Source organism: Podarcis liolepis (assembly GCF_965112155.1).
Source record: "Podarcis liolepis genome assembly, chromosome: 12".
NCBI classification, from domain to species: Eukaryota; Metazoa; Chordata; class Lepidosauria; order Squamata; family Lacertidae; genus Podarcis; species Podarcis liolepis.
The window spans coordinates 35,344,874-35,355,542 of NC_139563.1; the positions used below are offsets into that span (position 1 = coordinate 35,344,874).

The window sequence follows — 10,669 nt, forward strand, 5'->3', positions numbered from 1 at the left end:
ACTCGCCCACCACCTCTGCAATCCCTGTAACAGGCCTCAAAACAAAATTTAAAAATTCCTTCCAGTAAGTAGCACCTTAGAGACCAGCTAAGTTTGTTATTGGTATGAGCTTTCGTGTGCATACACACTTCTTCAGATACCACAGGCCTATTCTCTTGTCTGGCATGCCTGCACATGTTGACTTGTGAGCAGCATGCATTGCCCAAGCAGTCACAGTATGCTGGATTATATATATTTTAAAAAAAATTAGGAATCATCTCTTTCCCATCCTCCCACACTCTTAAGACTGTTACCAATGGAGACTTTATAAGATCACCTTTCTCCTCATTCCCCTTTGCTTAACATCCAGCCTCGTGATAAATTCTGGACAAAAAAAGCTAGTTTACTATTTTGATTGGCCTAATTACTTCACAAATTATGCATGCATGAGGGAAGTTTGGGTTTGGGTTTCAAAAATAGCAGCTCCCCAATCCCACCCAGGAAACTCCTTTTGTAAGTGAGAAGAGTTTCAAAAGCAGTTTGTGTTATATGATAGTGAGTGCTCTAGAGAGTGGGGGAAATTCCATTGTGATACGCCTAAAGTAAGGCTGAAATCATATAAATATTTAATTGGGTGTTAATTCAGTGGGACGGAATTGGATTGCAGTGTAAAACTGGATTCTGGACAGTTAGAATCCTAAGGTCTTATGTTAGCAAAAGAGGTGGTTGGGTTTATAAGTCAAAAGACTCACAACAAACTTGATGGAATTGGAGAACCAAATACATTGCACCTGTCTCATATAACTGCTGCAGAGGATAAGATTAACTCTGCCCTCAGTCATAGCACAAGCCAGCAGCACATTTATTGGCTACATATACTATAACAAGATTATCAAACAGACAGTGAGGCATAATAATTGGACAAATAGGCGAAATGACAGGACACAACGTGGGAGTCCTCTAGCTGACAAAAACTGCCAATATAATTACTATTCATGTAATATACTATTTATTTAAGTAAATTAGTATTTATGAGTAAGGGGGGGGAGCCTATTAGGCATTGAAAACGAAAATAGGCGTGGGTTGAAAGCTGAAATGCAAACTTTCGGATTGCAACGAGTAAAAACTTCTGATGAAACGTCAGATCAGACATACACGGTCCATCATCACTGATGTTACTGATGTTTAGTTTTATATCCGAGACTTTCCCTCCGTATTCGGTGCTCTCCCCCCCCTCCCCCCGAAGTAGCCGGAAGTGAAGTCCGCATGCGCCTCGACCGCGCTGGTCTTCCTATGTACAACGCAGTAAGCGGAGGCTGGCGTCCGGCGGGCGGAGCTTAACCGGGGCGTTTGCCGTGCGCGCGGAGAGCTCCGGCGGAGCGTGCGGGGTTGCATGGTAACCCCCATTGAGGATCGGAGAGCGTGATCTGGGTGAGAAGGAGATCGCGGGCCGGAAGGGGGGACGCGCTTGCCTATATGGCTTAAGTGGGCTGGAGAGCATAAAATGCTGGTGGACATTTGCCCATGGCCCTTGGGCAGCCCTGCGTTTTCAGCCAGCTGTGCTTGCAAGGTAAGATCTGATGTTTGTTTCCTTTGAAGCAGAGGTGACGCGTTCCAGGCAAAACCTCATGCTTCTTTCGCAATGGCAACTTCCCCTCTTTAAAGAGAGGCTGTTGTGTTTCGGCTCTCCTGTCCCGAATCCCTAATTTCTCCTGTGCCTTTAGAAATCCCCTCCCCGCCATTTCTCTCTTTTTTCAGCTTACTGTTTGTAGGCTGCAAAACCGAGCAAGGTTCTTTTTTAGACCGACTTCCTGCCGATGGTAGACTTACACTTAACTGAATCGTTATGTTTCGGTTGACTCAGTTGCGTAGCGTGGGGGTGCAGGAGGGGCCGGCCGCACCGGGTGCAACATCTGGGGGTTAGGGTTAGGGGGCGCAAATCCACGGGTTAGGGGGCGCAAATTACTTGCCTTGCCCCGGGTGCTGACAACACACATTACGCCACTGGGTTGACTATCCCTTTCATGATTATTTTAATCTGTTACACTCAAAGACTTGGCCAGGTCAATGCCCGAGACTAATAGCGCAATCCTGTATATATATTTACTTGGAAGTAAGCCCAATTGAGCTCCGATGTGCTTTCTACTAAGTAGACAAACTGTATATGGGATCGCACTCTTTCAAGTACAAGATAGGTGTACACTGCCTGGTGTAAAAATACACAAGCTTCTATGTTACATGGAACTCTTTATTCAGATTTACTTCACAGTTTGGAGTACAGTAGTGCTGCATAAATGTTGCTACGTGAACGAAACACTGTTTTTGAGAGAGTCTTGTAGTATGACCTAGGAAGTGGTTGATGTAGCCCATCTGCCTTACTTTTTATCTAGATGTATTCATTTGGTATAGATCAGGCAGCTTGGCTTTGTTGTCTATGGATGGATAGCAAGTATCTAAGTAATCATTCTCTCCCCAATTCGTAAATCATAATGGTTTGGAATTGCTTTCCTCCTTTTCAATGCAATGTGTACTTTGTAGCAAAAATGGTAAATTTGCCTGATGAAGAGCTTTGTGTAACTTTGAACTTTACGTCTCCTACAGAGCCAGGCCCATTAAAAAAATAATAAAGCCTGATAAACAAAGCACAAAAGAAATATAATAGGTATTACGAAATAATTGTTTATTATTAGAAATTGAGGTTTAAGCAGAATGTGGGTTATGCTAGGATTCATTTTTCACATGCATAGATGTGAGCTAGAGGTAACAGCCCAAATACTGATTGGGGTGAGTGGGTTAGTCATTTATTATATTGTAAATGATTAATAATTTCAAATTTGAACTTTAAGTATTTTGCGGTTTTAGGGATTAACTATGAAATTTTATTATTTTATTTTGCATAATATTTTCTCAATTATATCTAAATTCCTAGTGGTAACAACCTAAATGAACTCTCACTTTTTCTTCTTCTCTTGAAAGATTCCCCATCATCTAAATGGCTGCCAGTTGAGCTATTTGCTTTGATAACTAAAGAAAGCATCAGACTAGCTAATGTAAGTTAACTTATACTGCCTTTAGCATTTTTGACTTGCAGTCTGTTGATCAGTTCTGGGCTACTCCAGTTCAAATGATAGTTTTATTAAAGCAAATAAACTGTAAATTATATTTATCTCCAAAATGCACCTGTTTTGTGATTTTGATAATATGCCATTTTTATTTGTTAGTTTTGATTAAATAATGGAGTAATCTGATAAGGCACATTATTAATTAAAACATGTTTAGTTTATAACAACCATGATAAGACTTAAAGCACAATCCTATACATTTTGAAGATGTCTCACTTTGTCCAACGTGCTTGCTTTGCAGATTCTAATGTGTTTAGGACTGCAGCTTAAAAGTTACCTAGGAATGACGGTGCAATTCTGTGCATGCCTACATAGAAAAGTAAGTCCCATTGTTTTCTATGGGATGTGCTCTCATGGAGGTACACATAGTAGTGGTGGGGAACTTGTGGCCCTTCAGATGGAAGTGGACTAACATTGGCCCCAGCACACATGACCAATAGTCAAGAATGATGGAAGTTTTAGTCCAGCAACATCTGGAAGGCTACAGCTTTCCCATGGCATGTATAGTGGCACTTACTTCTGAGTAAACATGTACAGGATTGCTCTCTCTCTCACTGTTTTCTGATGTGCTCCTAGTGCTTCATATACCTTCTCTTGGTCTTACAAGAATTGTGTAAAGTAGGCCATTGTTATTCCCATATTATACCGTATTTTTCACTCCATAGGACCATAGGGCGCACCTAGTTTTTAGAGGGGAAAATCAAGAAAAAAAAACTTATTTCCCCCCCACCCCCAAAGAGCAGCGTACCCCCCTGCCGGAGGGGTTGTGCGTAGCTATGCCACAAGCCAAGACAGCGAGTGGGATCCATCCCGCTCGCTGTCTTGGCTTGTGCCATAGGCGTGCGCAACCCCTCCAGCAGGGAGAGGCTGCGCGGGGCTAAAGAAGCCATAGCCGCGTGCAGCCTCTCCCTGCCGGAGGGGCTGCGCGTGGCTGTCCCTGAAGCCTTCGGAGCGCAGTGCAAGTTCCCGCTGTGCTCCTCAGGCTTCGGGTTCCTTTTGCTGAAGCCGGGAGAGCAAGACTCTCCCAGCTTCAGCGAAAGGAACCTGAAGCCTCCGGAACGCAGCGGGAACTTGCGCTGCACTCTGAAGGCTTCGCATTGCTTTCGCTGAAGCCTGGAGAGCGAGAGGGGTCAGTGCGCACTGACGCCTCTTGTTTTCCAGGCTTCAGTGATAGCAACGCGAAGCCTCTGGAGCGCGGAGGGAGCGCTCCCTCTGAGCTTCGGAGGCTTTGCGTTGATATTGCTGAAGCCAAGGAGCCTGCATTCGTTCCATAGGATGCACACACATTTCCCCTTAATTTTTGGAGGGGGAAAAGTGTGTCCTATAGAGCGAAAAATACAGTAGATGTAGAGCTAAAGTAAAGATACCAGACAAGTTCATGGTTGAACTGCAGGTTGCATCATGGACTTGCAACTCATGCCTTTAAGGACTGCCCAGTGGCAAATCATAGGCTTTGTTTAATTTACGTGTCTCTGATGAATGGTGAAGTTAAATTTAGAAGTTGGTCATAATAAAGCTCATCTTACAAAGACTTAAGACTGATAATATTTTTAAAAATAATGTTTCAGGAATCAACCATGTCCGTTGGGAAAAGTTTACAGAATGATCTCTCCGGAAGGGTAACTCTGTTGTGAATTTTTTTTTTATTTTTTTTTACTACCATGAAAATACTGTGACTTGAGCCTTGGTTCCTTATGTTGACATTTTGGCCTGCTCAGAAATGTTTTTTGCATTTTCGAGAAAAAACGTGTCCCAGAAATTGAGCTTACTTCTGCTGGTGTTTGGTTTTATCTGGGGCATAATGTTACTCCGCTACACCTTTCAGCATCCAAGGCAACAGAGCAGTGCTGAATTGCGTGAACAAATACTTGACTTAAGTAAAAGGTATGTTAGAGCACTGGCAGAAGAAAACAAGAATATCATGAATGGTGGTAATGGAGTCTCGATGGCAGGATACGGTAAGACATAATAAACTTTCTTTGAGGTCATGTCTCTATTTAACTCTTAATTTTAGAATTATGAAATGCAATACCAAGCATACTTTCAAAAGTTCTTAATTATTTTGTAGAACTATTGTCTAATTATTAACAGGGAAACTGTTATGGAAATGATCATGGCTATGAAATCCCACATTCAGCTGAGGTTAAGAAATGCACAGTGTTTTATATCTGTGAGAAAAGTTGTTGGTTTATTGAGGGTATTAGGATACACATAATATTCATTCGTATATGAATTATATATCCATATTTTGGAGTCCTAGATAATGCCACACCTGGAAAGGTTTAACAGAAGTAGTAAAGGTATCAAATTGAGAAAAAACCTAGAATTGGCAAGGTATATAATTTTGAAAACTGTACACTGTAGAATATAGTGGTACCTTGGTTCTCGAACTTAATCTGTTCTTCCTGCACTCAAGCGGAAGCTGTGGAAGTCGCGTCGGATGTTCAGCTTCCAAAAAATGTTTGCAAACTGGAACACTTACTTCCGGGATCATGGCGTTCGGGAGCCAATTTGTTTGGGAGCTAAGCTGCTCGGGGCGAAGGTACCACTGTATCAGAATTAGAGAGCAGTTGGTAGAATTAAATGCATATGTGAAAACACAGTCATTCTTTTTATATGCCATGAACAATATTTCCTAGAACTCACTACCAGTGGTGTGGATAAACAACAACAACAAGAAGAAAAAAAACAGAGAGATGGCTAGTTCTGTGCCAGTTGGACTGAATGAAATGAGAAAGAATAAGAAATCCATTCTCTGTGTGACTGTTCCTGAAGAAAAAACCTAGATGAACCAAATAAATAAATAAATAAATAATCAATATAACCAGATATGTTATTCAATGCCTAAATGCACCAATTGGAAAGGGGTGGGTCTAGGACCAATAAAACAAAAATTTGGTTGTAGGGGGACTTGCATCTCCCTTTGTAATTCCTGTTCTTCAGCTATCTTGGCACAGTAAACCACTGAGCCTCTTGGGCTTGCCAATCAGAAGGTCGGCGGTTCTAATCCCCATGACGGAGTGAGTTCCCGTTGCTCTGTCCCAGTTCCTGCCAACCTAGCAGTTCAAAAGCACACCAGTGCAAGTAGATAAATAGGTACCGCTGCGGTGGGAAGGTAAACAGCATTTCTGTGCGCTGTGGTTTCTGTCACGGCGTCCTGTCGCACCAGAAGCGGTTTAGTCATGCTGGCCACATGACCCAGAAAGCTGTCTGTGGACAAACGCTGACTCCCTCGGCCTGAAAGCGAGATGAGCGCTGCAACCCTGTAGTTGCCTTTCACTGGATTTAACTGTCCAGGGGTCCTTTACCTTTAGTACGAGCACCTATGCTTCTTTCACTATCAATAGTTCCACTGTGGAGTGCAAAATAGACAGGATTCCTTTCTGTGTTTCTGTTTTTCTCTAGCTGATCTAAAACGAACGATCGCAGTTCTTCTAGATGACATCTTGCAACGCTTGGTGAAACTGGAAAACAAGGTTGATTACATGGTTGTAAATGGCTCAGCAACAAATACTACAAATGGGAACTTGATGCCAGCAACTACAAGCAAACGGGTAAACAAAGTGATTCTGACTGGTGTCTAGTTCTGTTACAATAGGAAAAAAAACCACAAACCAATGGTTGGCATGGAGGTCTGCATCCTGTTGCAACAGGAAATGCTGAATACAGTTCTAACTTCTTTTATATCAAGTTCTAAAATCTTTTAAAGATAGCTCTTTCATAAAACAACACTGTACAACATCTTATTTAAAAGAGATGCTGGAAACATAGCTAGTGTAGTAAGGGAAGTAGATAATGTGTACATCCATATGTGAGGTTCTATGATAATCATGGAGATTATGATCATGAAAAAGAGGTAGATTTAATATCTAAATATCTATTTAAATATAAATCTAACACATCTTTGGAAATTTTAGCTTAATCTTGTGACCTGGTTTACTAATGCATAGCGATGAAGGATAATATGAGCCTATAATATGAGTGCTGGAAATTGATGTATGTGTAAAGTATATTTTAACATCACCTTTGGCTGATTGATTTCTACAATGGATATCATGTTGTGGATAACATCCTAAAATGGTGATCCAAAGAATGTCTTTTATTTGCACTATCTGTGAAATAGCTAGAGAGAATGTATTAAAAATACTATCGTTTGTAAAAGCTTAAAAGGGCGACCTGCCCAAGTGCACACACACTTGCTACAGAATTAGGACGCTTAGATGATCAAAGATAATCTGTGATGGTACATAGCTGTTAACAATAAATAAATGTATGTATTTAGCAACTGAAGATAAAAACCTTAAGTGATAGAAGCCACACTTACCAGGTATTGAACACTGCTAGCTTTTCGTCCATTGTTTTTTTGGTGAATATTTGAGTATCCTACAGCCTATGATGAATGTAACACTAGCTCTTAAGTTACTCTTTTTAAAGAAAACCAAGAGTGACAAGCTGGATTTAGATGAAGGGAAGCAAGACACCTTGATACTTACTGAAAAGATGAGCTAGAGGGGTACAGTCTCTCAGGCACTCCTGCTTTGCAATGGCCTTTTGAATGAGTGTTGGTTGTGAAACAGTAGTAAATCCTGGTGGATTTGAACCCGAGCTCATCCATGGTGGACTTTAAATTGAGTGGGAGCAAAGGTGAACATTGCCTTATATCCATGTTAGCCTTATAGCAGAGAATTTGCAGCAAGGGTACACTATGTTACACAGTGTGCTTTTTGTATCCTAAATTATAAAAATGAAGTGCCAGTCTTGAGTTTTTGCATCTATACGGAATGATCTCTAAAGGGTTTGTTTTGGTATTTTATGCTTAAAATATGCTGTGTAGGTTTTTTGGTTTTTTTAAAAAAAGAACTTTTATTTAAAGGGAGAACAAGATTTGCGGTGCTAGATTATATACCGTCCTGAATTATTATCCCTGCAGATGATTATAGCATCTGGATAGAATAAAATAAATAAAGTGAAATATATGGTCAAAGGTTTTGAGTGTCCAATAAGTTCTTATCCTCAGTAGGAGTATATTCATGATTTTGCACAAAATGAAAATCTGTGGTTGCTTTCTACATGTTTTAAACGGCTTATCTTTTAACTGTTGCTTTAAAAATTAAATGACTAGAAGTCACATATCACAGGCTAGACCTGGTAAATAAAAACACTAATGGTATATTCTATTCTACTCAGACGTAAACCTAGGACTAATCCTTGCTAAACTCAGCGAGGCTAGCTTTGGAGTACAGTGGTACCTCGGGTTACATACACTTCAGGTTACATACACTTCAGGTTACAGAGTCCGCTAACCCAGAAATAGTGCTTCAGGTTTAGAACTTTGCTTCAGGATGAGAACAGAAATCGTGCTCCGGCGGTGTGGCGGCAGCAGCAGGCCCCATAGGCTAAAGTGGTGCTTCAGGTTAAGAACAGTTTCAGGTTAAGTACGGACCTCTGGAACGAATTAAGTACTTAACCCGAGGTACCACTGTATACATTTCACAGGATTATATCACAAGGCTACATTCCTGAGCACATACATTTCTAAGCCTCCTGAAACTTTTTTTTGGTCAGGAAATTTAATTGGGACTTGATTCAAAGTACATTTTCACAAGCTACGGGACAGTCTATCTCTTAACATGAGGATAAGGGAACATACAAGAGGCCAGTATTGTATGAATCCTTGAGTTACATTATGTAATGAGTCTACCCGTTTATCTACCACCTTTGAAAGTTTGATTCAGAATTTCTCTTTGTTGTGTGACATTCTCCACTAGTCATTTACAAGAGCAGACCTGATGGATCAGGGCCAAATGCCCATCTAGTCTAGAATTCTTTTCTCATAGTGCTCAGCCAGATGCCTATGGAAAATCTGTAAGGAGGTTTTGAGTGCCATTGTACTCTTTCCCACGAGTGATTCCGAAAGTATGATATACAACATTGGTTGTAGATCATAGCCATCATAGCTAGTAGCCATTTGAAGCTTTATTCTTCATGAATTTGTCTAATTCTCTTTTAAAGTCAGCCAAGTTAGTGGCTGTTACCACATATTGTGGGGTGAATTCTGTAGTTTATGCGTGGGATGAAGAAGCACTTTATTTCATCTCTCCTAAATCTTGCAGCATTCAGCTACATTGAATAATAATAACAATAATAATAAATACTGGGCTGCTCCCAACAGAATATTAATAATAAAAAAGCGACATCAAACACAAAAACTTCCCTAAACAGGGCTGCCTTCAGATGTCTTCTAAAAGTCAGATAGTTGTTTATTTCCTTGACATCTGACGGGAGGGTGTTCCACAGAGTGGGCACCACCACCAACAAGAAGGCCCTCTGCCTGGTTCTCTGTAACCTCACATCTCGCAGTGAGGGAACCGCCAGAAGGCCCTCGGAGCTGGACCTCAGTGTCCAGGCTGAACGGTGGGGGTGGAGATGCTCCTTCAAGTATACTGGGCCAAGGCCTATTATGAGAGAGGGGCTGAAATGGAAGTTAAGAGAACTGTGTGCAAAATAAATACAGCACTTTTTTTAAAAAAAAGTTTTTCACATAGCAACTCTCACGCTTGAGGAGGCGAGCTCCTTTTTAGTTTAAAAGCAGCTTGTCTTTTCTCCTGGATATGTTACAGAGAAACCTAAACTAATGTTTTGGTTCCGTGTTCTTTCTCTAGCTTGATTTTTTTTTGGGGGGGGGAGGCAATATTATTTGTGTATTAATGAATTGTACGGAGAGCTTAATATAAAAGGTGAAATATCAAAATAATAAAGAGCCACATCTTCTGCTGCTAGTCTCAACAAATGTAAATAATGAGACATTACTAAATGTTTGTAGCAGGACATCGTCACCAGCTCTGCTCCTGGACCTGATCTGGAGTGAAGAATGCTTTCAGGGAGGGCAAGGACAGCCTGAATCAACACTGCCAGTGGCCAGGCAGGAGGGGAACTCCACCCCGGTCCCGCTGTGATAATTTTCCTTGCAATCAAGCCAGAGGACACTTTAGTCAAAAATCCCTCACAAAATGGCTACGAGGTTTTTTAGGCTGCAGGGCTTTCTCTCTCTTTCTTTCTTTCTTTCTTTCTTTCTTTCTTTCTTTCTTTCTTTCCAGTGCATAAGGGTGGTAGCAGCTACCTGGGGACACAAGAGGTGGCAAGGCTGAGGGTGTTGCCACCAGATCCCTGGGGTCCAAAAACCATGAGTGAGGGCAGCGAGCTGAGTTCAGATTCCGTTCCTCAGGTCCAAGCGTTTTGCTGTTACCTTGAGAGTTTAAAATTCCAAGTCTGCAGCACAACTGAAGTGGTGTGAGCCATCTTTTAAAATGGATTAAAACTCTCTCTGTGTGTTATACATATTGATGTAAAAATTGGGGTTTGGCTTTTGCTGCCTCAACTCCCCATGGGATTCCATGGGTCCCCTAAGTCCATGATCAGTCAGAGAAGAATGGATGGAGGGAGGGAGGGAGGATCCAGTGGAAAGTAAGGCAGAGACTTGGTGTTCTGTTGCAACATAGTTCTCTTCCCCTCCTTCCATGAAGGGAGAGACCCTGAACAAAAGTGTGCAGGAACCTTTTGACATTGCC

At 41.4% G+C, this 10,669-nt stretch overlaps 1 protein-coding gene across 3 annotated transcripts; it reads left to right on the forward strand.

The window, feature by feature from the left end:
- The first annotated feature begins 1,259 nt into the window (after nt 1–1,259).
- CCDC126 (coiled-coil domain containing 126) lies at nt 1,260–8,085 on the forward strand. Of its 3 annotated transcripts, none has more exons than XM_083468641.1 (4): nt 1,260–1,549; nt 2,956–3,029; nt 4,670–5,059; nt 6,507–8,085. In XM_083468641.1, exons 3-4 carry the CDS (start codon nt 4,822–4,824, stop codon nt 6,683–6,685), a joined length of 417 nt encoding a protein of 138 aa, XP_083324767.1. In that variant the 5' UTR covers nt 1,260–1,549; nt 2,956–3,029; nt 4,670–4,821; the 3' UTR covers nt 6,686–8,085. The 3 variants fall into 3 exon arrangements, with proteins under 3 accessions (XP_083324767.1, XP_083324768.1, XP_083324769.1); XM_083468642.1 differs by having other exon boundaries at nt 1,282–1,549; nt 2,956–3,748; nt 4,452–5,059; XM_083468643.1 differs by lacking the exon at nt 2,956–3,029 and having other exon boundaries at nt 1,282–1,549.
- The last annotated feature ends 2,584 nt before the right edge of the window (nt 8,086–10,669 follow it).